This window comes from Gekko japonicus, unplaced genomic scaffold (genome assembly GCF_001447785.1).
Source record: "Gekko japonicus isolate JY-2015 unplaced genomic scaffold, Gekko_japonicus_V1.1 scaffold2, whole genome shotgun sequence".
In the NCBI taxonomy this organism is placed as follows: domain Eukaryota; kingdom Metazoa; phylum Chordata; class Lepidosauria; order Squamata; family Gekkonidae; genus Gekko; species Gekko japonicus.
In genome coordinates, this window is record NW_015175358.1 from 855,175 (window position 1) to 882,643 (window position 27,469).

Below are 27,469 nucleotides of genomic sequence, written 5' to 3' on the forward strand. Positions count from 1 at the left end.
GCCCAGCCTACCTCATGGGGTGTGGGTTGTTGTTATTTGGGTAAAATAGAGGAGGAGAAAATGATATACACTGCCCTGAGCTCCTTGGAGGAACAACAGGATGAAAATGTATTAAATAAATTTTGGACCTTATACGGAGTCAAACCAATATTTGCCATCAACCCTCTTTGCCCAGCTCATTTCTCCTTAGGTTTGTCTGCAACCTGGAGAAAAAATGTCCTGTCCCTTTAGTAGAAGCTTAATGTGTGGAAATGGGCAGTTGAAGCTTTTCATGGCACTGAGGTAAATAACAGCACCTGTTAAGACTCTGTTAAAGGGGCAGGACACTTTTCTTCCAGGTTGTTGGCAGCCCTATTCCTGGCTTCACAATTCACATGTGGGACAACTATGGCTAATTTTTCTGTACCAACCCACATGCTTCCCTAGAGCATACTTCTTTCTTAGGATCTAGAACAAATCGTCACTAGACATTCAAGGCTGGCATCTCTTTGAACAGAGAACCCCATCTGAATCATATTTCTAGACCTCCAAACAAGTAGAATTTCCTACCAGTCTGACTTGTGCACATGCATATTATATGTTATATACAGGGTTTTTTTTTCTGAATGGAAAGCCAACGTAACATCATTCTCCTTGTCACGGTTTCTCTCTCACCCCAGTCCAGGGATGGGAGTTAAACCAAGCATTCAGCAACAATTAAACAAATCCCAGGAGAATGTCTGTACACTCTCCAGGCTTTACCAATAGTCACTGCCACCAGGATCTCTCACAAAAGGTCCCCACCAAAGATCAGGAGCAGAGATCCCAACTCCTGCTTGATTTATAAGACTTAGCACTTTACCAGCTCTGTACCAGGGCTGCAAACAATTAATTAATACAGTGGTAGCATCCTTAGGCGAACATCTTAGACACAAGATTCAGTCTTAGAAATCAGGTTGCAACAGGGGAAACAAGTCCAGATAATATTGATTATATATTATCTTTATTCAGTGCAAAAGCATGCACATAACATGAGACTAGCAAAAGATAAGAAAACAAATGATATCTATAGCTTGTTCAGCTATAACTACACAATAGAGGTATTCCATAGTTACCAGGCTTTTAGAGGTATCAGATGATTCAGTGTGCAAATAGTCCAAGGTCTCACCAGGGAATCTTGAAAAGGAACCCTATGGTGCTGTGGGCAGCTAAGTCCAGCTTGGCTGCCTAGTAGTACAACTCCATGTTACAAGCAAACAGCCAGTCCAAAAGAACTCTTTGTTTCCAGAGAGGAACTCCTATTTTCCCATATGGATTATTGCAATTATACCCCTTCTGTCACCACCAGGTATGGCCATTACCCTATAGTGAGAGAGTGGGGAGGCGTGTCCAATCTCTGGTTACCATGCGTTGCTAGGCAAGGTATATTTTGATTGGCTAGGAGTTGGGCATCCTGTCTGCAGTTCAGTTGCTTCAACTCCATCCTCTTCAAGTGTCTATGTGTCATGTCAGGGAATGCTTTTGATGTGCTAATGTACTGGGCATAGCTCTTTCCCATGCTTGGGAAGGCGCCTACATGTCTCTCTGCCCTGGCAAAGGTATCAAAGTGTCTTGTGTATGGATATGAGGCCTGGCCATCTGGCAGGCCATCTGCACAGGTGACAAAAATCACACGGCAGTGTCACCAGCTAAGGCCATTTGGCCCAGGCTGGAAGAATTCAGAAAATACTTTTTCTGTGCACTCCTCTTCTCCATTTTATCTTCACAACAAGTACCCTGTGAGAGAATAACTGGCATATCCTCACCCAGAAAACATTCGTGGCACAATAGGGATTTGAACCGGAGGCTCCCAGATTCTATATATATATACTGGCTCTGTGTAAAAGTATGTGTGTGTGTTTGGCTTTATTTTACAGGGATGTCACTTCCTCTGTCTGCTGATTCCCTCAGGACTCCTTTAGATTCTCCTCAGCAGCAGAACACATCACTCCATCCACATGGAAACAGACATGAAGACATAAGAAATGGGACAAAAATCTCTTTACCGTCGAATTCGGCACACTCAGGTACAATAAAGACAAGAATGTAAGGGTTTTTTTTTAAAAAAAAATCCCCATCTTTAATGAACTGATACACCGAAGTGGTTCTTGGTCTGCTTTGACCACATCCACATTATCAGTGTATCTAATTCTCAACATGGCCCCATCTGTGGATACTTAAATCTAGACATAACAGCCATGAACAGACAAGACAGTCTCTATACAAACCTGAGGAAAACCCCAGGGTTTCAAAAAAATCTGGGGAAAAAAATTACCTGGAGGGTTGAAACCCTCTAAAATAATAGAAGGAGTACCTGTACCTTTGAGAAACAAATGTCTTCTACAGTGGCTGTTGTGGCGGTTTCTAGGCAACCACAACAATATTTGTTTGTCAGTAAAACTTAGAGGGGGGGGGCAGGGTCCTTTCCAGGCCTTTGAGGGGAGAGTCTTACTGCATTGCTTCTACTTTTGTAATTATATATTTTTTGCATTGGTTGTGACCAGTGTTCCCTCTAAGCTGAGTTAGTGTGAGCTAGCTCACAGTTGTTTAGCCTCCGGATCACGCATTTTTGTCTTCGCTCAGGAAGGGTGGCTCCAGAGCAAACTAATTTATGCAGTAGCCAAATCGCTCGCTCACAACTTTAATGCCAGTAGCTCGTAAAGTAGAATTTTTGCTCACAAGACTCCACAGCTTAGAGGGAGCATTGGTTGTGACATATTGTGCCTAATGCTTTGTAATCCTTGTCCTATTGCACTGTTTACTGAGTGTCTCATGCTATTAAATTGCATTGTTTCACACTGTGTAATCTGCTTTGAGTTTCAGCAAGAAAGGAAAGCTATATAAATATGGTGAATAAATAAAATGCATAGGACCAGTACATTTGTTCTTTCATGCTGTGAAGTTTCTAATTACATGATTTCTAGGCCACAGATGTTCAGAAGAAATAAAAAACCTCTTTCCTGTGGGCCCTCAGTAGGGTTGCCAAGTGGGACTTACCTTGCCGGCGGGGGACTCCCGGGTGGATCCCGGCGCGCGCCGCATGCATGTCACAGGGAAGTGACATGACACTGGGAACGCTGGGGGCGGGGCTACGACCATACAAGGGAAAACCATAGAGTTTTCCCTTGTATGGCCGTGGCCCCATGCCCAGCGTCATAACGTCACTTCCCTGTGACGCGCACGCCGGGGCGGGGTTCCCCCCGGGGCTGGATTCCCCGGCGTCGGGGAATGGGTCTCTGGGGCGGGGGTTTCTCCACCCCCCAGGGGGACTTGGCAGCCCTAGCCCTCAGGCCTGTATAAATAGTCGATCCCTAATAGCTTTCATTTAAACTGGTTTCAGATCCTGTTTTGAAAGCAGACCCAGACTGTCCTCCTTTGAGTCTACCTCCAGCTTCCATTGACCTTCCACATTCTTTACATTCAAATCCTCCTGCTTCATCAAGTGTTAAGGTAAACCTTGAAGAGAAATTGCTGGGGGGGGGGGGACTGTGGCTCAGTGGTAGAGCATCTGCTTTGCATGCAGAAGGTCCTGGGCTCAATCCCTGGCATCTCCAGTTAAAAGGACCAGGCACTAGGTGATGTGGAAGACCTTTGCCTGAGTCCCTGGGGAGCTGCTGCCAGTCTGAGCAGACAGTACTGATCTTCATAGACCAACGGTCTGATTCAGTATAAGGTAGCTTCATGTGTGTTTGTGTGTCTTCATGTTTTAGCATATCCTTGGTTTGGTAGCCAAGTATCTGCAGGACTGCCTTTCCTATTACTAATCCATGTGATAGTGTAACTCCCTGAACCAACACCTATAGATTTATTCTTTCTGTAGCGTAGTTAGGATGGCCACGGCTAAATCTAGCATTTTTAGTGACTGCTTCTATTTTACGGCATTGCCTTTTTGAAGTTGTCAGGAAGACTTCAGCTTTGTTGAGATTCTGCAAGTTGTGCAAGGAAGAATTATTCAGGAGGAATTTCGATACTGGTAGCTAATTTTTCATTACATCTGTTTGTTAGCCTTTATGGAGTGCTCATTTTATGTTGTTTTTATTATTATCGTAACACTCTCTCTGATGCTCGTTTCAGAGAAGGGGCAGGCTAAAAATGCTCCAAATAAACAGATGAAAATATAAACTATGAAGAACCTTTGGTTTGTAAACACTTGCCTCACATGCTCATTAGGAAGCCAGGATCCGCTGTAGCTCTCTGCTGATTTGACTCTCAGTGACACACTTTTGATTTGCCACTGTGTAGTATGTGTGTGTGTGTGTGCCTTTGCAAGAGTCCCGAGATCTATGCACTTCTTGAAAAGATGCCTTTGTTGATAGCAGCATACAGAATCTACTCTCAAATTTGATTTACTCTGGTGAAATATCACCATTGTCTTGATTTGCATAAATTTGATAGGTTACTGAAACCCAGCAATTCTGTGGCATAACGCAAAGTTGTGTGTTTAAAGAGAATTTATCTCTAAGGTAGTTGTTGATTGAGGTTAGTGAAAGGAAACCCAAAAAATGAATACAGGGAAACCATAAAGAAACAATAGCCTGGTATCTTAGTACCATTTCCTGTCATAGCCTTAAGCTTCTTGACAGGAAAGTTGTGCAATAAGCCACAAAAACAGATTGGCAGAGTTTCCTAGAAGAGAAAGGCAAAGGTTGGTGCTCTGACCCCACCCTGCCAATGGCTTCTTCTAAGACTCCAAGAAGTCCTGGTACTGTATGTTAATTTGAGGCCTGTCTTCTCACTACACTTGTGTTAGTCATTTTTTTCTTCTTCTCATGGATATGTATGTTAGTATTTCTGTGTTTTGACATCGGACTTTAATACAGCAGTTTAAGATTTATGTCTCAAAAACTGAGCAAAAACCTTTTGGATTCACTTGTGAAATAAAGCTACTCTTTCTGTGTCATCTGGATGTCATTTCACCTATTGCGTTATGATTTTGGGACCACTAAAGTTAGTGGGATGATGGGGAAAAGCTGTGAAATGGCATTATGCAGAAGCAAGTACCGGGGGCGGGGGGCGCTCCTCAATGGCTTTGCCACAGTGTCAAACTGATGGTCCTTTCAGTTTAATATGAAAAATGGAAAGCTGCTTCTCCTTTACCTTGCACATATATTGCAATGGCTGACAGTTTTAAGACCTGCCTCTTCCTCCTTTCTGTAGGGTTCTCTCCAGCTTGGGAAATTCCTGGAGATTTGGGGCAGTACCTGTGGAAGGCGGTGTTTGGGAACGGAGCTCAGTTAGGGGTGTGATGCTATAGTCCACTTGTTCCAAGGAAACTGACCTTCATGTTCAAGAGATCAGTTTTCATTCCAGAAAACTCCAAGCCACAACTTGAGGTCGATAATCCTACCTCTTTGCCTTACCTTGTCGTGTTGTGCAGCCGTCAGTGTTTTTCTTGCAGCCTGGCTTTAACACTAGAAATGAACTGGGCTGGAAGAAAAGTTCTGAAATGCAGCAAGGTAAAGCAGGGGCTGGGGGAAGTATGGTTTTGATTCCCTTCCTTATACACAGTTTTTTAATAAGAAAAATACCCTACACACACACAACTTTCATGTGTATGTGTGCATTACACCCTGCCCAAGCCCTGCCCTTCCCAGGCTCCGCTTGCAAACTCTCGAGCTGGCAACCCGACATTTCATTCAGAAATAGACACGACTCAAGCAACACTTATAACATGAGAACAAATCTGAAATAAAATGTGGTCCAAAATATATTTTACATGTCTTCATTGACTTGGCAGCTGGTTAAACAATACTACCATCGATGTTTCATTTCCTTAGAGACTTCTCAGCTGTTCCAAACGTCTGAATAGAAATGGTGGTAGAAATGGTTAGAGTCTCAAAGGGCAGCTCTACTGTTAAGCTGTTTTAAGGGTGAATGTATTGCAGCCATGCCTTGTGGTCTGACTTCTGTGCTAAGGGGCAAATTTCTCATGATATCAGGGTTGCCAACCTCTAGGTAGGGCCTGGAAATCTCCTGCTATTAGAGCTGATCTTCAAACAGTAGAGAGCAGTTCCCCTGGACAAAATGGCGGCTTTGGAGGGTGGACTCTGGCACTGTACCCCACTGAGGTCCCTCCCCAAACCATTCCCTCCCCAGGCTCCACCCCCAAAATCTCCAGGTATTTTCCAACCCAGAGCTGGCAACCCTACATGCTATTGTTCCAGGGAAATTGTTCCCAGAAGTAACAATGTAGTGTCTTTTCTGTGACATCCCCTAGGTGTGCAGTTCATCTACTCCTCAGCAGGAATCGCTTCAAAATCTCCCTAGTAGGAGCCTCGTGTGGACCAAGGATGAAGTTGAAACTGCCACTAATGGTTTCAGTGAGGAGAACCGAATTAATGAAAGCATGTTTGCTGATGCTTACAGAGGCCAAAGGCAAAATGCTCTGTATGTTGTTAAAAGACTAAAAGAGGTAAGTATCTTTCTTCCCTGAGTCATTTTTTCCGTTTTTCAATAGAAAAGCTGAGAAATTTGGGAGTAGACCGGGGAGACATAATGAAATATTTGAAATGAATGAAATGCTCTTTAAGAGAAGGTTTTACTTATCAAAATGTTTAGCATGAAAAAGTCTCAGCACTTTTTTCAATTTTGTTATTGAAAAAAAGTAGGAAGAACTGAGAGGTAGACTGGAAAAAAAACACTTATGAAATTATTTAGTTTAGAATGAGTGGGATATAGCATAGATATAGCAGTTCACAACTTTCACTTTAGTGTGTATTTGCAGTTTTGCTTGCAGGAAGCTAAGGTATTTATACTTTTAAATTACATAAATATGCCAATTAATACAATTTTATACACTAACAACATTATAAATGATGCATTTTATGTAGATAAAGCAGCATAATAGATTCCAGGCTTGATAGGGGAAAAATGTATTGCACATATTTCAATTTCTCCAGGGGGAGAAAAGGACATTTCCCCCCCTCCATGGCTTAAATTGCTAGTAAGGGGTTAAACTCTTCAATCTGTTTTGCTGATTGAACCTCCTACCCCCATTGTTAGAATTAGCATCTTTTAAAAATGTATCTTTTCCCCTTTCATGCACTAATAATGACATGCTATGGGGATCCATTTTAATTAGCAAAACCATGCAGACACAAAGCTTAATCCCCTTTTTACCCTCTCATCATGGTCCCAGTAAACATTTGCATGCTTTTTACAGATGACTGTGAATGACTCAGCATGTTAGTTTATTGTAGCAAAATAAAAAGTCCAATAGCACCTTAAAGTCTAACACCATTTATTTCAATATGATCTTACGTGACTGACAGCTTACTTCTTCAGATAGGTAATGTGAAGGAATTCCTCTTTACAGGGAAGATTATGGGGGGAAATTCCATTCAGAGATCCGGCATTATCTTTGACATATCCTGAATTTCCATATTGAATTCTTGAGATTTTTGCTCAACCCCTTCCAAATTCTGGAAACCCTTTCCTTCCCCATGCACTAGGATTCTCTAGGTTTAGATAAGATTTCCTTTGCTATCATTGCCATAATTAATCGTGCTGTATGTGTTAGGACTTGGCCTGAACCTAGCAAGGAACTCCTCACCAGAAGTAATTTGAACCTGTTGATAATTTCTGGATATTTTCAGATTCTTTCCAGACAAGAATGAATGAGGTTTATGCATCCTAGGCTAGACATGAACAGTTTCAAGTATTAGCCTTGTTTAGGGAAAATTATTTTTTTAAAAATTACATGTATTCCCCATGCTTCTTTCATCGTGGAACTCAAGAAGCCAGTTCAGTTATGATTCTCAGGTCATCTCTCACCTAAATACTGACCAGAGCAGTAGCTTAGCTCATTGGGGTTGTTGCATCTTCTGTTTTTCAACCATGTCCTTTAAAAGCACTGGAATTCTACTTTGTAAGGTTGGGCAGCCACTTTAATGAGTCTGAGTGAGATTTCTATGAGGTTGATGTGCTGATTAAAAATAAGAGAATTAAAGTACCAAACATATCACAAGTATTCATAACAGCTTCAATGTGGAAGCTTTTGAAGCTTTAGTTTGCAATGAGAGCTTGAGCATTTACTTAAGGCTTAGGTTTTCAAAATATGCATATATTTGTCATAGAAATAAAGTCGAGTCTTTGGAAAAGTAATTCATGTATCCTTCCTTATGCCTGTTTTAAACAGAAGGAGTGTGCAAACCAGAATCAGACACAAAGATTTTTTCATACTGAAGTGCAGATCTGTTTTCGGTAAGTTGATTGGTGGTGAAAGAGATCTGTGCAAATGGGTAACTTTATTTTTTCTAATAACATAAGCTTGCCTTGAAAGCGTTGCTTTGTTTTTGAACATTCTTTCTTTTTTAAAGCTGTAGCCCCATGAGGCATCAAGCTTTGCAGTCTCTACAGAATTTTGTGCACATGGAAAACATGCCACTAGCTTCAATAAAAGCATAAGCACCAAGGAGCTTTTTTTTTTTTTTTGCATTTCCTGTGTCTGTACACAAACACACCCACACACGCAGACAAGATAACAAAATGGAGAAAGATGTAAATGGCAGGATAAAAGGGCCATAAAATATAGGAAGACATAAAGTAAAGGTAAAGGTTCCCTTGCTCGAAAGCCATTAGAATCCGACTCTAGGGTTGTGGTGCTCATCTCCATTTCAAAGCCGAAGAGCCAGCGCTGTCCGAAGACGTTTCCATGGACATGTGGCCGGCATGACTCAACACCAAGGTGCACGGAACGCTGTTACCTTCCCATCGAAGTGGTACCTATTTATCTACTTGCAATTTCTTGCTTTTGAACTGCTAGGTTGGCAGGAGCTGGAACCAGAGACGGGAGCTCACTCCGTCATGCGGCAACCCGGGTCTTGAACTGCTGAACTACTGACCTTCCACAGCCTGCAGTTCAGTGTCTTAACCACTTGAGCCACCACAGCTCCACAGGAAGACATACTTAGGTTTAATTCAGATGTAATCGAGAAAAGTACACAGACCATTCACAACACTTCCTCATCTTTTCCTATGAAGAGACCATCCCTATTCTAAAAGTAAAGTGTACTGGGATTCCCCCTGGGAAAACCTAATTCTCTGAGCACATGAGAATTTCCATCCAGCAAACAAGAGGAAAGCCCCTGTTACACTTAGGGAATGCAAGTGTGCGTGCAAATCCTCTAGATCACAGCTATTGTCTTCATGTAAATTCACCATTTGGACTATCTAATATGCTTCAGTTTACTTCTAATTTAGTAGTACAGTTGTGGGCTCATCATACTAACAATCCAGATTCAGTCAAGGCAGACAAGCTGCTGGGAAGTGATCCCCCGCCACATGTCACGCACACTCCACTTCACTTTGAAAGCAAATTGAATACCCAGTTGGGTTGTTCATTTCTATGCTCAGGGAGGGCCAGTGGGGAAGCGAGAGGAAATATGAGAACTTGAGGTCTGCTCTCATTCTCATTTCAAGTTGGGAAGAGGTGGGGTGGGGAGTTAACATAGGAAAAGTCCCAGAATTAGTAAACTATCCTGTTAACCATGATGAGTAGCTAAACTGTGCAAGTGGGAAGAGGTATAATTGTTTAAATAGTCTCATTTTAGTATTTTGAGTTGTGTCTGTTCATTTTCCTCACATGATATATGTTCAAATGTCACGTAGGTGCTGTCATCATAACATTCTAAATCTTCTGGGCTTCACTATAGAAAGTGAATTGCACTGCCTAATCTACCCATACATGCATAATGGGTCACTGACTGACAGATTACAGTGCCAGGTAAGCAGAAATGTCACAAATTGAGTCTGAAACTTGTGGGTTGCCTTGTCTTAAACGTTCTTATTATGTGCTGTATTAATGTTGCATTCTGGCTGCAGAGAGGAGGAGAGGGACATGGGACCCAGACACCAGCCAGAGGAGGAAATGATGCAGGGGAATCATCTCCTCTTCCAAGGACACTGACTACGGTAGATCAGCCTTGCCCTAGCTGTTAGTTAGTGTAGCAAAAAACAAACAAAGGAGTGTATGTTTTCTTTGCTACACCAGAGGCCTAAGAGTGGCTGGAAGACTCTCGCCTGTATAGGAAGAATTCTGCTTAAATAGCGTCATGCTCCAACTCCCAAGGGATGGAGCCCAGGGCTCTTGCAGCCTCCAGTGCCCTTTCTCAGCAGGCCACAAACAATGCCTCAGTCATTTGGAGAGGAGAGGGGTTCTGTCTCACCATAGCCCCTCTCTCCCTTGCTCTACTCTTCTCTCCTAACTGCAAGACAGAGGTATGGCGCATCCACCGTGGCTACCTTGCTTCCTGCATGTTAAAGCAGGGTGTCAAATATGCGGCCCGAGGGCCGGATCAGGCCCCTGGAGGGCTTCTATCAGGCCCGCAGTGGAACTGGCTGTCTTCTGCTTCTTCTTCCAGTTCTGCTGCTGCTGCATCAGTGTAGGTTTGCAGCTTACAGATACATACCTGAACAGCATACTCAAGATTGCAACAGCACAGACATTTTGATGCAATAATTCAGAGCAAGAGGTGGCAGTTATCAGACACTGTTAAATAAAATATTGCAAGAGTGCTAATGTTTTAAGCATGTGTTTATTTTAAGTAAAAACATACCTTTGTGTTTATCTCTGCTACCTGGCATTACATTTTATGACACACATGGCCCGGCCCAACAAGGTCTCATTTATGACAGATCTGGCCCTAATAACAAATGAGTTCGACACCCCTGTGTTAAAGGCTCTCTTGTGAGTGAGGCAACCCTGGGCTTGTTTAAAGGCCCCTGAAAGAGGGTGTGGTCCTGATGGGTGTGAGTTACAGAGGTGGTTGTGTTCCCAGCCCAGGTCTTACCTTTCTGCACCTCCTCCTCCTCTGCTACTTTGGAGGGCCTGTGTCAACCTGAGAGGGGTGGGGACACTACTGGTCTCACCCATGGGGATCACCTGTGGGTGTGGCTCAGTGGCAGAGCCCCTCCTCCTCCTCTCTGTGCTGCACCCTCCACCCCTTCCTAGCCTGCTTTCAGGTGGGGCTTCTACCAGTGGCTTGCTGTAGTTGTTCCAGGCCATGGCCTTACTAGGAGTAGGATATAAATTGAAATAATATTGTTGAGCTGTTTTCATAAGACCTTGTCTCCAAACATTTCTACTGACTCATGTTTTTCTTAAGAGTTAACTTGGGAAGGCCTCTTTTTGTCTCTTACCTGATACACATCTTCCTGGTCCATTTACCTTTAGAATAATAGAGAAAAGCCTCTTGTGTCTATGCTAGGTATTGGGAAGAAAACTGCAGCCACTGTATAGGTAAAATATTTTCTGCTTTTTAGTTTCTAGTTTGGTTTATGCTTTGGTATGACTTCAAAGAGCCACACAACTGGTTCTGTGTACATATCTCTTTATTTTGTTCAGGGGCTAATAATGGGAAGATTTAAACCCCTTCTCCTCCCATGCCACAACCTTAAGCCAGTTTCCCTCACCCTGGCTGCAATTTCCATTTTAAAAATGCTGGGAAGATCCAGTCACAGATCTTCCAGCCAGTCATCTGGCTTGGCTCTCAGTGGTGTCTGTTTGGGGCTGGGTTAGGGTTGCCAGGTCTGGGTTGGAAAACGCCTGGAGGCTTTGGGGGTGGATCCAGGAGAAGGTGGGCTTTGGGGAGGGGAGGGGCCTCAGCACGGTACAATGCCATAAAGTCCACCCTTCAAAGCAGCCATTTTCTCCAGGGGAATTGATCTCTGTCACCTGGAGATCAGTTGTAAAAGTGGGAGATCTCCAGGCCCCACCTGGAGGCTGGCAACCATAGGCTGGGTTAACTTTGTTGGTTGTTTGAAAAGGAAATATAGCAATTGTTTGAGTTCATTTACTACAACATAATTATGATGAATAATCATCAATCTAATTTGTACCTTCTATCTGGTTACGATAGGTCATATAAATAGTTTATCAGGCCTAGTTACAACTTCTAAAATGTAATTAGTTTCTAGACAGGAGATCATGAAATCATAGCATACAATACATAACAGTATTGTTGATTATATGGAGAAAAAAATATCTTCTAACTAGTTAATTATTTGATTGCTGCGTCAGTCCAGCATGAGATTCCAGTATTCATTCATCAGAGAATTTGTCCCTGTGGCGACCTCCTATTTGGGAGGACTAGTTTTCCCTTTAAATGTGCTCTTTACTTCTGTAAACTGGGTAGATTCGGCTGCCACCAGGAATTTAAGGATTTCCAAACCTTCTCTGTTTCTCTTACTGGTAGGGTAACACAGGGTTTAGGCTTTTCAGGATCTAATGTGGTCCTGAGGAAGAATTGATATGACTTCTGGGATATATTTAAATAAAATAGGATTTATTGAAAGAGGAACAAAACAAGAGGTTGGTTATTATGTAACTGGCTGGGAATAAGGTTCGTATAAATATATTTGTCAACTGTATCACACATGTCAGTTTTAGTCCTGACAGGAATCTCTCACTTAGGCGACCACACAGTTTAATCTCTTGGTAAATTTAACTTCTTTAAGAACTTTAAAGATTCACTATTGAAGATATATGCTGCTCTCTCAGATACCACAAAGAACAAACTGAACTCTCACTCTGAACAACCTCAACTGAACTTTTTTAACTCCACTGCTTTCTCACTAACTGACTCTCCTGTCTTTCATAACAGACACTCTGACACACCCACACAGATCCACTTCAGAAACCCCTCCCACACTCTGTCATCCACCAATCACAGCACACTTCTCTCTCCCAATCATTCTAGTCTGCTAACACCATGCACTTCAATCAAGCATTAAAAGGCACACACACTCTCATAAAACAAGGAATCGTTACAGTCCCATTTTATTGTTTACTGCCATGCAGATAGACACATTGGTCTTGCAGCCCTTGAAAGGATAAAGAGCCACTTTTCCTTCTGTTGCAGGGTGGTTCTGAACCATTAACCTGGGAAAAACGCATTAGAATCGCTATTGGACTTATTCAAGCTATTCAGTATTTACATAATTTTGGAATTCTTCATGGAAATGTGAAAAGGTAGGGAGCTGTTTTAAAAATCTTTTTCATTCCATTTTAAATATAAACCTATGAAACTATTGTGGGAGTTGGGAAGCCCTACTGGGCATGTCATGTAGGGTTGCCAGGTCCCCCTTGGCCATCGGTGGGGAGATAGGGGTTGTACGGTTTCCCGCTCCAGGTTGGGAAACTCCTGATGATTTGGGGGTGGAGCCTGGGGTGGACAGGGACCTCAGTGGTGTGCAGTGTCATAGAGTCTACCCTCTAAAGCATCCATTTTCTCCAGGGGAACTGATCTCTGTTGTCTAGAGATGAACTGTAATTCCAGGGGGTCCCCAGGCCCCACCTGGAGGCTGGCATCACTAGGCATTTGACTTGTGCTGGGGAATGTGGATGGAAGGAGCATTAGCTTCTCCAGGAAGGATGTGGTGGTGGCAGCAGGGACATGGGGTGCTCCCCCACCCCAATTCTGTGCAGAGTCCACTGCCTAATCTTGCCTCATTGTAATTTGCATTGCTTTATAGCATGTTAAAATCAGTTGTGAACAAGTTGGGTCCCATGAGGAATTGCAGGGTATAAGAGAATGAATGGGAAATCCCCCCTGCAACCCAAACCACTTTCTCTAGCATACTACAATCCAATCCAAATACCTTTATTGGCATAAAAAGAAAAAAGGTCCAACATGGCCAGTTTACAGAAAATTTCAGTTATAAAAACCATCAAGCATCACATAAAAGAGCTAGACGTTTGCTCCCTGATTGCTATGGCAACCAGAAGGCACCTTGCAACTGAACTTGTAATGTGGGAACATTGGTCAGATAGTAAAAGAGATACTAACTTTGCCTCGGGTAGACCGTGAAAGTTAGACACAATAGGTTTAATTATACAGTCCTGCACTTCCTCATAAAAATCACAATGAAGTAGAACATGGGCTACCATGTCTGGGTGCCTTCCTTTACATGGGCAAAGTCTTTCTTGATAGGGAGTGTTGGCAAACCTCCCAGGCACTACCGCTGAGGGTAAAACAGTAAATCTTGCTAACAAAAAAGAATGGCATAACTGGGGTGAGGTAATGTGGGAAAGGTAAGCAGCAAGCAGTCCATATTCTGGAAAGATACCAAAATGCTAAAGGGGAGCAGGTTTTGTGTTCAAGAGAACAGATAGTCTGTTTCTCGATATCTAGGATCCTCTGTTTCAAAATTCTAAATGCCTGCATTTCATTTAACATGCAGCGGTTGTCCAAAGAGACGTCTATAGAATGAATTTTCTTCTGGATCTGACAGTACCAGTTGGAAACAAAAGAATCAGCTAGCATCATATGGATATAGCTAGCAGGTTCCGCTCTAAAGTGTAGGCGTAGCCAAAACTTTAGGGTTAATAGCCATGCCCTAGTCTCAATCAGATGCATACCAGTCTCTAAGCACATTGTAGCATAGCTGACACAGTTGGGGACCCCCAAAATACGGCGTAAGAACGTTGCCTGGATTTGCTCAAGTTGGGTATTGAAGGCACTAACCCAAATGGGGATCCCATATAATAGCTGAGAGATTGTTTTGGCATTAAAGACAAGAATGGCAGCTAGGACAAATTGATTGCCCTTCTTATAAAAGAAACTAACCACCGTGGATGAACTGCACCTTGCTGATATGACTGCTCGCTTGTGTTGTTCTGTCCAATTATGGTTGTATTGAAAAGAAACCCCCAAATATTTAAAGGATTTCACTTGTTCCATATTATTTCCTTTGACACGCCAGCTTTGTGGTTTCCAAGACTTTGAGAATACTAAAACTTTGGATTTTGCATAGTTTATGGACAGAAAATTTGCCTCACAATAGGAGGAGAAGGCAAGCAAGAGACGCTTGAGACTCTTCTGTGTGCTTGATAATATAACAGCATCATCAGCATAAAGGAATAACATGTGACCCAAGTTCAGGGGAATGACCATCAATAATATTTAGGGAGGGAGCCAAATCATTCAGGAATGAATTAATCAGGTAGGGGGCTAAAATACAACCCTGTTTGACTCCCCGGTTGGCGGAGATTTTTGAAGTTAATCCATCTGGGCCATTGTACCGCACTTGACAGCTATTAGAGGAATACATTTTACGAATAAGGAAAAGTAAGCATTTATCTAGACCCATGTTATCTAAAGAAGGTCCCTGGAAATGGAATCAAAGGCCACATTTAAATCAAGGAAGGCTGAAAACAGCCTTCTCCCCCCTGTACTACTGTATTTCTCTATCAGATGGTCGACAGTTATAGAGTGATCCAGAGTAGACTTGCCAGGGCGAAATCTGATCTGTTCCCTACTTGGGAGGTTTTGCTTTTGCATCCAGGAAATGAGTTTTTCCAAAAGGTGTCTCACATATAATTTGCCTGCTATATTGAGCAGACTAATTGAGTGGTAGTTCTCCAGTATTTGCGGGTCTCCCTTCTTATAAATCGGGACAACAATGGAATTTGTCCATGAATCAGACAAGTTCCCTGTTTTATCAATCATGGTAAAGAGAGTTGCCAGAGGAGGTGCCCACCAGTCAGAATTGTTTTTAAATAGTTCTGGAGGGAGTCCATCTGGTCCTGGAGCCTTCCCCACCTTCAACTAGTTAATTAGGTGGTTAATCTCTTTAGGACTGACAGGTGACCATTCAGGTAAATCAGAGGGGATTTGTTCATAGCATACTATAAACTGTTAGGGGCTCAAGCATGACAATTCCACCCCACTTTTCTCCCCTAACCCAACTAACATTCAACAGAACGTGACTCGTAGAGGCCAGTGTGCATGCTCTAGACTTGTCAGGCTATTTTTGTTTTAGTTCACAAACTAATATTATGTAACTGGCCAGGGAGGCAGTGGGGCCCTTGGATGACCAAGGGGTAAAAGGAGTACTGAAGGATGATAGGGAAATGGCTGAGAAGCTAAATGCATTTTTTGCCTCCGTCTTCACTGTGGAAGATGAGAGGTGCTTGCCCACTCCAGAGCCGATGAGTTCGGGAGTGGTGTTGAAAGACCTGAGTCAGATTGAGGTGACGAGAGAGGAGGTCCTAAAACTGATAAACAACTTAAAAACTGATAAATCACCAGGCCCAGATGGCATACATCCAAGAGTTCTGAAAGAACTCAATTGTGAACTTGTGGATCTCCTGAAAAAAATATGTAATCTCTCCTTAAAATCAGCCTCCATTCCTGAGGACTGGAAGGTAGCTAATGTCACTCCCATCTTTAAAAAGGGTTCCAGAGGAGATCCGGGAAATTACAGGCCTGTCAGTCTGACGTCGATACCGGGTAAATTGGTGGAAACCATTATTAAGGAAAGAATTAGTAGGCACATAGATGAACAAAACCTATTGAGGCAGACTCAACATGGGTTCTGTAAGGGAAGATCTTGTCTCACTAACCTGTTAATGTTCTTTGAGGGGGTGAACAAACATGTGGACAAGGGGGATCCAATAGATATTGTTTACCTTGACTTCCAGAAAGCTTTTGATAAAGTTCCTCATCAAAGGCTCCTAAGCAAGCTCAAAAATCATGGGATAAAAGGACAAGTCCTTTTATGGATCAAAAACTGGCTAATTAATAGAAAACAGAGAGTGAGTATAAATGGGCAGTTCTCCCAGTGGAGGGGTGTAAGCAGTGGGGTACCACAGGGATCAGTACTTGGTCCACTGCTTTTTAACTTGTTCATTAATGATTTGGAGTTGGGAGTAAGCAGTGAAGTGGCTAAATTTGCGGATGATACGAAGTTGTTCAGGGTGGTGAAAACCAGTGAGGATTGTGAGGCACTCCAAAGGGATCTGTCAAAGTTGGGCGAGTGGGCGTCAACATGGCAAATGGGGTTCAATGTGGCCAAGTGCAAGGTGATGCACATTGGAGCCAAAAATCCTAACTATAAATACACGTTGATGGGGTCTGAACTGGCAGAGACAGATCAAGAGAGAGATCTTGGAGTTGTAGTAGATAACTCACTGAAAATGTCGAGACAGTGTGTGACTGCAATAAAGAAGGCCAATGCTATGCTGGGGATTATTAGGAAGGGTATTGTAAACAGATCAGCCAATATCATAATGCCGCTATATAAATCAATGGTGCGACCTCATCTGGAATACTGTGTGCAATTCTGGTCACCACACCTTAAAAAGGATATTATAGCTTTGGAAAAAGTGCAGAAAAGAGCAACTCGAATGATAAAAGGGTTGGAACACTTTCCCTATGAGGAACGGTTAAGGCGCTTAGGGCTCTTTAGCTTGGAGAAACGACGACTGAGGGGTGACATGATTGAGGTTTATAAGATTATGCATGGGAAAGAGCAGGTAGAGAAAGAGGTACTTTTCTCCCTTTCTCACAATACAAGAACCCGTGGGCACTCCATGAAATTGCTGAGCGGTCGGGTTTGTCCTGGCCCCACTGGTGGACCTCCTGATGGCACTGGTATTTCTGGCCACTGTGGGATACAGAGTGTTGGACTGGATGGGCCTTTGGCCTGATCCAACATTGGCATCTCTTATGTTCTTATGTTCTTAATATTTTTCTGCATGTCTCATAGTCCCCCTTTGTGTTTTGAGGGACTCCATTTCACTTCCCTATGGAGAGGCATTTGACCATCAGCTTTGCTAGCGCAGGAAACCAGTTAGGGGCCTATGAGGAATAGTGTGAGAAAGGGGAACAAGCACATGTGCAAACAAGCTTTAGTGCAAGACAGCTTATCTCCTGGGCTGGATGAGTGGTTTCCTGCTCACCCAGCTGTGTAATCCTCAGCAGCCTAATGCTGTTAGTGTGATCGCTGTATAGTTTTGACTTGCAGTTTTAGGGACAGGTGAACAAGATCCACTCATGAATTTGAATGATGTAGCACCTGGCGGAAGGTATTTTTCACTTCAGAATCACTTTATTGTATGTGGCCATAGGCCTTCACAGTAGTATTTTTCACTTCCTTCTGGCTGTTCTGCAAGGAAAAGTTTGCAGGTGAGGTGCTTTATGTACTCCAGGATAATGTCGCCTGTTAAGGACCCAAGCAGGTCATTCTCACCTTTACTTATTTTCTCTCTCCCTCCCTCCCTCTCACTCCCTCCCTCTCCCTCCCTCTCTCTCTCCCTCTCTCTCTCTCTTTCTTTTTTTTATGCTCAACTGCCCCTCAGCTCCACAGCTCCTGGAAGGCAATGAATATGCTCAGTCTTCCTCAGGCTGCTTTTAGATAAAGATGGGTAGCCGTGTTAGTTTGTCTGTAGCAGTAGAAAAGAGCAAGAGTCCAGTAGGACTTTAAAGACTAACAACATTTGTGGCAGGGTATGAGCTTTTGTGAGTCACAGCTCACTTCTTCAGATAACTGCTTCACTGTTTCAAGCTGCTTTTGTTTGTTTCTTGCTATTAAGAGGAGTGGTGGGGAGGATTATGATGAATGGTTGCCAGTTTCTTTTTCCTTCATCTACCCCTATATTTGTTGTCTCTCACACACAGTTCCAATGTTTTGCTGGATGCCAACTTTGTTCCAAAGCTTGGACATTCTGGTCACAGATTGCAACCTGTGGAGAAAAAAACTGAGAATGGAGGGACAAAGACCAAAGTCATGCAAGCTTCCCTTGCTTACTTCCTAGAAGATTTCATTAGGCATGGGCAGCTAACTGAAAAAGTGGATATATTCAGCTGTGGAATAGTAAGTTTGTCCGTTTTTCTGCATTAACACTGTGAGACTCATAGAAGGAGACTAGCAACTGGGTGTACGGAGTACCAGGTATATTGTGTAAATAGCCTGAATGCCAGAGCCCTGGAAAGGGCTGGCGTCAGTGGCCCTCATTACAGAAGTAGCAGGTGGGTCTCCCTTTGAAAGGTGACTGTGCACGCTGGGCCAAGGGATGTTGAGGGAAGGGTTTACTATCCTGTGAGGGTCTCTTGCCATGTGTCCAGAGTTCCACAGCCACGGAGGTGCATGGAATATAAGCTTTATTAATTTTTGTCATGTCCAATATGATAGATACAAGCATATGCTTTAAAAGAAGCCAGAAATAGTTCTTTAGATCTCCAAAGGTAAAGAGTGAAGGTTTCGGTATCCCCCCTCTCAACTCCTTGCCTCTTCTCTGGCTATCAGGTGCAGGATTAATTAGGCAACATAAGCAAATGTGTCACCTTAGTATATCACCTCAAGACAGATGGTAGAGAATATTTCTAGCACAAAATGTACAGAACTTTGAATATAATAACTGCCCTGGACTAAATTTCTGCTTGATGCTTATGGCCGTTGAGCACAGAAAAATATATGAACAACATCCTGGCAACTAATATTCCTTTGATCCTACTGAATAATCTACTCTAAAGAGAGCAGTCTAATAGTTTTAAAACATGCTTTCTAGGTTCTAGCAGAGATACTGACTGGCATTAAGGCAATAGATGAAAGAAGGCATCCCATTTTCCTGGTAAGTGAAAAAGGGTTTTTTTGGTTTTTTTTAATGAGACAGAATTGAAGCAGGGTAGCTCAAAACAGGCGCTTTTCACCCTGGCCTAAAGAACATAATCCTTGTACCAAAATTTGTGTCTTCATAAAGACCTGCAGTATTGGGTGTGCAAAGTCTTGTCTGACACCAGCCTATTACATCTCCAAATCTGATGTTTCTTACACCCCATATTAGTCTCTCCTACAGCCACACTTGCATGTGCTAGGCACTGTGTATAGAATTGTCAATGCTTCATAGCTTGTTCAGAACCTTTGGGTTCCTATACTGCATGCCTGCTTCCAGATACATTCATCAGTGATAGCAAGTCACCTATCTGGTTCAGGAGTCTGAAAGTTGTTAGGAAAGGTTTCCCAAGCAAGACCCCTGGAAAGCAGGTAAGCCTGTCAAGGGAAGGAGTGATCATTTGCTTCTAGCAAGAGGCAGCTAGGAACTGTGGTTAACCTTCATCCACAGCTCATACAAGTGGGCTCTTAGTCTAATCAATGTTTATTCAACAAGCAGATAACAAACAACAGAGCCTGAGAACTATATAGAGCAACTGGATTTTACTGAGGTTTGAACAGACACAGAGAGATGAGATATTACCTAGGCTAGGTGTTGCAGCGTATGATTGGAGACTACCTGGGCATGAAAAGGCAAACCAGAGAAAAAGCTTCTGGCTCTCTTATACTTTCCCCCCTATACCCATGTTCAGTGTTCCCTCTAAGCTGAGTTAGTGTGAGCTAGCTCACAGCTTTTTAGCCTCTGTCTCACACATTTTTGTCTTAGTTTAGGAAGGATGGCTCTAGAGCAAACAAATTTATGCAGTAGCCAAACTGCTCGCTCACAACTTTAATGCCAGTAGCTCACAAAGTAGAATTTTTGCTCACAAGACTCCACAGCTTAGAGGGAGCATTGTTATAGGATAATTGTATGTCATGTTTCTACAGCAACAGGGGTGGGATGTACTCCTTACACATGTTTAATATTACATACAACAGCTATAAGATAAAGTCATACTGGGCCTCTTGCTCTTCTTTCTGGTCTCAAGCTGTACTCATACTAGTGTGGGCACTTTGTGTACTTCATGCCAATGTACTATAAACATTGTTCCTCTTTTAGGCAATGGACTTTAGACCTCTGGTAAACTTCCCCCGTGTGTCTTACATTCCATTGTAGGGCCTATCTCCGACACGCTTCAGCCCAAGAAGCAGTTTTTAGAGACCCAGAGAAGACAGGAAGATTCTATAGAGCAAAGATGGCTACACTTTAGTTTATATAGAGATCTTAAACTAAAATACATGGTTTGTTTTTATTTTCTAGCAAAGGTCCTCAAATTAAAAGGGTAAAATGGCTGAAGGGCAGACTGGTATGAAATAGAATTGTCTTGCAATAAACTAGTAAAACAGAAAACCCAGTTAGTATTTTTTCCACTTTCCTAAGCTTGCCATTTTTGCATAGCGTACTCCCCCCCCCCCCCAAGTAGCAACTGACTTATAATGACCCTGTAGGGAGAGACAAGGCAAGAGACATTCAGAGGTGGTTTGCCATTGCCTGCATCTGCATTGTAACCCTGCCATTGATAAGAACGTAAGAAGAACCCTACTGGATCAGACCAATGGTCTATCTAGTCCAGCATCCTGTCTCACACAATGGCCAACTAGTTCCTCTGGAGGGCCAACAACAGGGCATACAGGCCGAGGCCTTCCCCTGAGAGCCAGTTTGGTGTAGTGGTTAAGTGTATGGACTCTAATCTGGGTTGAAGACTGGACAAATACAAAAGAGACAGACCATCTGCATTTCTCTCTTTTTTAACAGAAAGATGCCCTCCTTGATGAAATCCAGGTGGCCAAGGAACTATCCTGCTCTAAGAAAGGAACCTTTGAAAACCTAGCTGCTAAAGAAATATGTCGCAAGTATCAAGACAGGAAAGCACTCCACTGGCCGGCAACGTCTGCCATTTGTTTGGCTACCGCGGCCTGTGTGTGTTTGCGGAAAAAGAATCCTGATATGGCAGAGGTAAGCATGGCAACTCCCAACTCCTCTCTGATATCACGGCTTCACTTCTCAGTCCTGCAGATATGTGCAGCAACATCAACAAAGATCTGCGCCGCTGCCAGTATTTTGTACATAGTAAACTGGGATGAAAAAGGAAGGTGGATAGTTAGTATATATGCAGCCATTTAACATGGGAGACCCAGGGCTATTTTTGGGCAGGAACGCACAGGAACAAAGTTCCGGCTGGCTCCTGAGATGGCCACGCCCAGCAGGAACTCATTAGCATAACAGGCCACGCCCAACAGCAGAAAACTCATTAGGATTGGGTACATTCAGGGTGTGTGGCCTAACATGCAAAGGAGTTCCTGCTACAAAAAAAGGCTCTGGGTTTTGACAACAAACAAGGTAAACAGAATAAGAAGCAAAAGGTGGGTATGGCTGGATGACCACACTTCTGGTAACATGGGGGTGTGGCCTAATATGCTGATGAGTTTCAGCTGTTAGGTGTGGCCTATTCTAATGAGTTCCTGCTGGGCTTTTTCTACAAAAAGAGCCCTGGGGAGACCTGAGGTAAAACCCCCACTCAGCCATGATGCTATTGTTGAGCCTGTCATATTCTCAGCCTGACCCAAAGGGTAGTGTGAGGTGGGGGAGAAATATGGAAGAATGGGAAAAAATAGGATCGATATTTTCTAGCATGCTGTTACACAAGCGGGATGCTACTGAAGAGCCCTATTTCTGGTAGTCACCTACCTTCTGGAGGTGTGGAAACTTGGAGAAGTACCTCTGAGGATGGTCTTAGACTTAGAGCATTAACACTTGTTTCAACAGGTAAATGCATTTATGGAAATGGCAGATCATCAGTTACAATATCGGAAGATGTCTGAAGGAAGAGAATATCCTGGACTGTCTCTCAACATCCCTGAAGAAACCAACGATGAACCAGCCAGCCCCTTCAATGATGGCTTTTCAGATGACAATTATGATGGCAGCATGAATGCTGAGTCGTTGAACTGTGTGGATTTGTTACCTCCATTGATCAGAGTCATGTCTCCTGAAACATACTCTGAGCAGAGATTGCGGGTCCCTTGTGAGTCCGATGAATCAAGTAACTTTTCTTGGGATCCTATGGGGGATGTTGCATACCAGCCACCAACCAATGGCCTTCCAGGTCCAGAAAATGTTTCCCCCATAATGCTTCATGCAAATGATCCAGAATACGATGATGATGTCACAGCAAAATCTGTAGTCTCAGAGAAACATATTCCACCTCAGGAAGCAGCTGTTTCTTCAGAAGGAACTTTCTTAAATATAGAAAATTCTGGTGCTACCTGTTCTTCACAAGGTAAAGCTTTTAAGTATTCTTTTAAGAATATCTATTGAGTATTTCTTACTGAGGCAACCAATTTTCAAAATATCCCATGAACTGAAAGGTGGTAGCTAAGTTCTGTATTTAGTGGCATGTGATTAACATAATTTGGGGGGGGGGTGCCTGTGTGATTATCTGTCTATGTACCCATACACACATCCATAGTTCCCTCTAAGCTGAGTTGGTGTGAGCTAGCTCACAGATTTTTAGCCTCCGGCTCACACATTTTTGTCTTAGCTCAGGAAGGATGGCTCCAAAGCAAACTGATTTATGCAGCAGCCAAATCGCTCGCTCACAACTTTAATGCCAGTAGCTCACAAAGTAGAATTTTTGCTCACAACACAGCTTAGGGGGAACATTGCATACAACCCTTGAATCAATTCTTAGAAAAGAAAGTTGGCATAGATTTGCAGTGAGATTGAAAAATAATAATTTGGGAAACCTGTTACATCTCATTCCCATTCTTTTCATCGACTTGCCATTACGTTTTTTATATGAATAATTGAAGCCGCTTTATATGAAATCAGACTATTGGTCTGTCGAAGTCAGCATTGTCTTTTCTGACTGGTAGTAGCTGTCCAGGGTTGCAGGCAGAGGTCATTAAAATCACTTACTGTCCAGTCCTTTGAAGTGGCGATCTCAAGGGCTGAACCTGGGGACCTGCAGGCAAAGCAGATCCTCTACTGCTGAGTCACAGTCTCTTCCTCTTTCTCACGCATCTCTGTTAATATTAAGAGACAGAAATTCTCACGATTTTAAAAAGTGCCTGACTTTTGCCCACCTTTGCTAAAGAGGTAGAGCTGTGTGTAAGAGAGAGATCTCTTCCTACCTCTCTACCCTGGAGGATAGATACAGACTCTAAAGGCACCTTTTGATGAGTTTTGCCCCAAGGATGGACATCTGTAGGCCCAGTGTGGGTCTGCTGCCATTCTAGTGATGTTTTTAATGATGGTTTACTGTGGTTAATGTTGTATCTGTTTTAAATCACCTTTTTAAAAGGTTGATTTGTTAGCTGACTTTGAGCTTTAAGGGGAGGTAGGACATAAAACATTTTGAATGAATGAATGAATGAATGAATGAATGAATGAATGAATGAATGAATGAATGAACGAACGAACTGTGGGGCCGTTGCATTTCTTCTCCGTAGTTTTCCTTCACTTCCATTTTACTTTATAGATTCGAGTCCAGTAGTGTCTTACAGACCAACAAGACTTTGGGGGGGTAGGTGCTTTGACTTTTGAAAGCTCATACCCCCCAAAACCCCCACCACCACCCCTTGTTGGTCCCTCAGTCACTCCTGGACTCCAGTCTAGCTGTCCTGCTGCAGGCCATCGTGGCTGCCCTCTGAAATGTTCTCCTTTATATCTCCCCACGGAATCCGTGGCAGTGCTGCGGTTCCCTCCTTTCTCCCACCCTCCACTGCGGAGTGCCACGAGGCTTTGTGTGTAGAGTTGCCAGCCTCCAGGTGGTGGCCGGAGATCTCCCGCTATTACAACGGACTTCCAGGTGACAGAGATCAGTTCACCTGGAAGAAATGGCAGCTGTGGAAACTGGACTGTGTGGCGTTATGCCCCAAACCCCGTCCTCCTCAGGCTCCGCCGCCAAAACCTGCAGGTATTCCCCAACCTGGAGCTGGCAGCCCTCTCTGTGTGAGTGCTTAAAGTGCCATTGAGTCGCAGGCAACTTATGGTGACCCCAGGAAGGGGTTTTCAAGGCAAGTGAGAAGCAGAGGTGGTTTGCCATTGCCTTCCTCTGCAGAACCTTCCTTGGTGGTCTCCCTTTTAGGTACCGACTCTGCCTAGCTTCCAAGATTGGGCTATACCATGTGGCCTTCCTTTCCCCACAAGGCTTTGGAGAACCCTAAAACGTTATAATTCAGCAGTGGCAGAAAGCTTGTTCTTCAGACCCTTTCCTTTCTCCATGCTGAGACCCAGAATTGTCCAAGGAACTGTTTGAACAGGGTGTGCATCAAGAGAAGTGCCTGATGGCTGGAAGCTCTCCTTGTGGCATTAGCACTCTAAGTTACCCATTGTAGTTCTTTAATGTGGTTAGCTAAGACAGCTAGTAATAGCACTGGAGTAGGAATGGGAACATTCAGGAGGGGAGATCCTCATACATTGTCCGGAGTTTCTTTACAGGAGGAGGCTAGGATAGAAGTGGGACCAATAGATGGTGGTTTTGTACTACATATTTAACCTTTAGTATTCAATCCTTTTAAAAGACATTTTCCCTAAAAATAAGCACTTGTCAGCAAATGCCTGCTTTTACAGGTTGGAATGGCAGTTAAAAGCAAGTAACATTGTTAAGCCTGACTTTTGATTTGGTTTACAAATTTACTTGATTTACCAGTGTGAAAGTAATTGTGTTCATTATTGTGTTGTTATCTAAAGTATGGTAGTCGCCTCAAGCAGGTCTCTATAAATGTACTGAAGAAATAAAATATAAATTCTGTTTGCTTTGTATTTCAGCATCAGCCAAAGAAACTATTAGGGAAATAAAGATCAACAATCAAAAAAAGAAGATGATACAAGATATTTTACTGTATAAAGAAAAAAAGCTCAACACTTGTGAACTTCTGAATCTTAACTAAATCATCACCAATGCCATTTTCAGAAGAAACTCCTTTTTTGGCATTATCAGCTACAGTGAAATGCATTGGCCGAAGGGTTTCTGAGAACAAATTGTATTGAATTGTTTTACTTTGAAGTTCACCAGCTGTCATTCAGCCACGTTGTCCAGCTTGTAGGCAAGATAGTATTATGCATATACATTGTTTGATTACTTCACTGTATAAATGACAAACATTGTATTTTAAGGTGATATGGATGTTCTATCACCTATTGTCTGGTTTGTGATGGCTCACACACGGGTAACTTGCCACCTAATGCAGCAGCCATCAAACAATGACTATGCAGGTGTGAATCAGCCTTCCATCTGACAAAATCTACATCAGGCATTACTGGCTCTCCATGCCTTAAGTTTGCTTACTGTCAGTCGCTTAAAAACAATGGCACTCTTTTATAAAGCAAAAGAACCCAAGGTGCCTGGTCAAATACCTAAACATTCCAGAAAACATAGCATATTAGGGCTTAAGTTTACATGAAGAATGACCAAAAGTGCTTGCTACTTTTGCAAAGTTATTTAAAAGTATATGCCTGACTTCTGTACAGTTTATTATGCTTTAAAGTACTGAATATGAAGGCTGTTAGAGTATTTTCGTTTTTATAGAGTTATGCCTTAGATGATGATTCCATCAAATAATTAATGTGCAATCCTATTTTGTTTTTATTTAATGTAAACCTGCAGCCTGATTTGAGTTAAAGGTTAACTTGACCTCAGGTGAAAGATTACATGGAAGCTGCTTGTTTGTAGTGTTCCCTTTTGCATTTGATCGAACTCGGCAGGTTTATGCCCAGATAGTCTGATCCAGCAAGGTTCACCAGTAACTGACAGGCTTGTGCATATGGATTATGCTTCCTATTGTAGCTGTGCTTATGCAGCAGGATACTATTGGATAAACCCTGCATACACTTCACACTAAACTGACAATTGGTACTTTCAGTTCTCATAGTACTAGTAATCATCTATTTGGGGAGGGGGGACTGGATCCACCTAAGCGGTGATCAGCAATGTGAAACAGCACTGATAGTAGTCAGAGGAATTTGAGGGAACTTCCATGTTCAGAAGCAGTGTAGCTCTGAGATGACACACTGATGATAAACAGCTATGAACTTCATCCTCTGTATGCAGACTTCTCTGAAGAATGTGACTGGCCACTGTTGGATTGGCTAAGTGGACCCTTGGTCTGATCCAGCAGAGTTTTTCTTATGGTCTAATTTCTGCAGTGGAGTTGAATCACTGTAGTTACACCATTGCAGGGGAATTTCTGGATTGAACTTGTAGTTAATGTTAATTAACATTAAAACAAAATATATAAGGAAAGCTGGAATGACTACTGTCTCTGACATATTTTAAGAGTGTTTTTTTTAATGAGTACCAGTGTTTTCTAGTTTTATAATACTGGGATAAATCCAGCTGTTCTGCTCAACAAACATTGAAGCCTTCCTCCACTCTAAGGACCCTTCCTTTAATTTAACAGTGCAATCCTAAGAACACTTTCCTGAGAGTAAGCCCATTGGATAGGCCGCCTGGGTAAGGTTATGAGTAGTCTTGATTGGGATTGCTATCACAGTGGCTGATTCTGTCATGGAAGAACCACTTAAGCTGTAGAAAGGCTTCAAACTCAGCAGAGCAGAGTAACTGGATCTGGGGGTGGGGTGGGGATCTCAGTGGAAAATCCCAGGATTTCTCATCACCACCTTCCTGAAATAATGTATTTGAAGCACTTAATGAAGATAGTTCCAGGTGGTCAGCCATGTTAGTCTGAAGCAGTAGAACGAATTTAAAGTCCAGTGGCACCTTTTAAGACCCAACAAAAGTTTATTCAAGGTATGAGCTTTCATGTGCGAGGCATTTTTTTCAATTTTGAAAAAGTGTGCCCAGCACACGAGAGCTCATACCTTGAATAAACTTTTGTTGGTCTTAAAAGGTGCCACTGGACTCTAAATTTGTTCTACTGAAGCACTTGATGCATTTTAAAGGTGATAAAATGTTATTAGGAATATGTCTGATGTTTCTTGATGGACGCAGTTGCTTTTCCTCTTTGAATAAATCATATTTTTAATAGTTCATATACTCATTCAAGCAGCTAC

General features: G+C 42.7%; 1 protein-coding gene across 1 annotated transcript in view; it reads left to right on the forward strand.

Moving 5' to 3' along the window:
* Positions 1–27,170, forward strand: part of IRAK2 (interleukin 1 receptor associated kinase 2) — a 37,180-nt gene extending 10,010 nt beyond the window's left edge. The window contains exons 3-13 of the mRNA XM_015425227.1: positions 1,896–2,045; positions 3,359–3,468; positions 6,236–6,430; positions 8,156–8,220; positions 9,628–9,742; positions 12,879–12,988; positions 18,420–18,615; positions 19,310–19,372; positions 21,209–21,409; positions 22,220–22,733; positions 25,226–27,170. Of these exons, the coding sequence (XP_015280713.1) occupies positions 1,896–2,045; positions 3,359–3,468; positions 6,236–6,430; positions 8,156–8,220; positions 9,628–9,742; positions 12,879–12,988; positions 18,420–18,615; positions 19,310–19,372; positions 21,209–21,409; positions 22,220–22,733; positions 25,226–25,347 (1,841 nt within the window). The 3' untranslated portion in view covers positions 25,348–27,170. The remainder of the gene's footprint in view (positions 1–1,895; positions 2,046–3,358; positions 3,469–6,235; positions 6,431–8,155; positions 8,221–9,627; positions 9,743–12,878; positions 12,989–18,419; positions 18,616–19,309; positions 19,373–21,208; positions 21,410–22,219; positions 22,734–25,225) is intronic.
* The last annotated feature ends 299 nt before the right edge of the window (positions 27,171–27,469 follow it).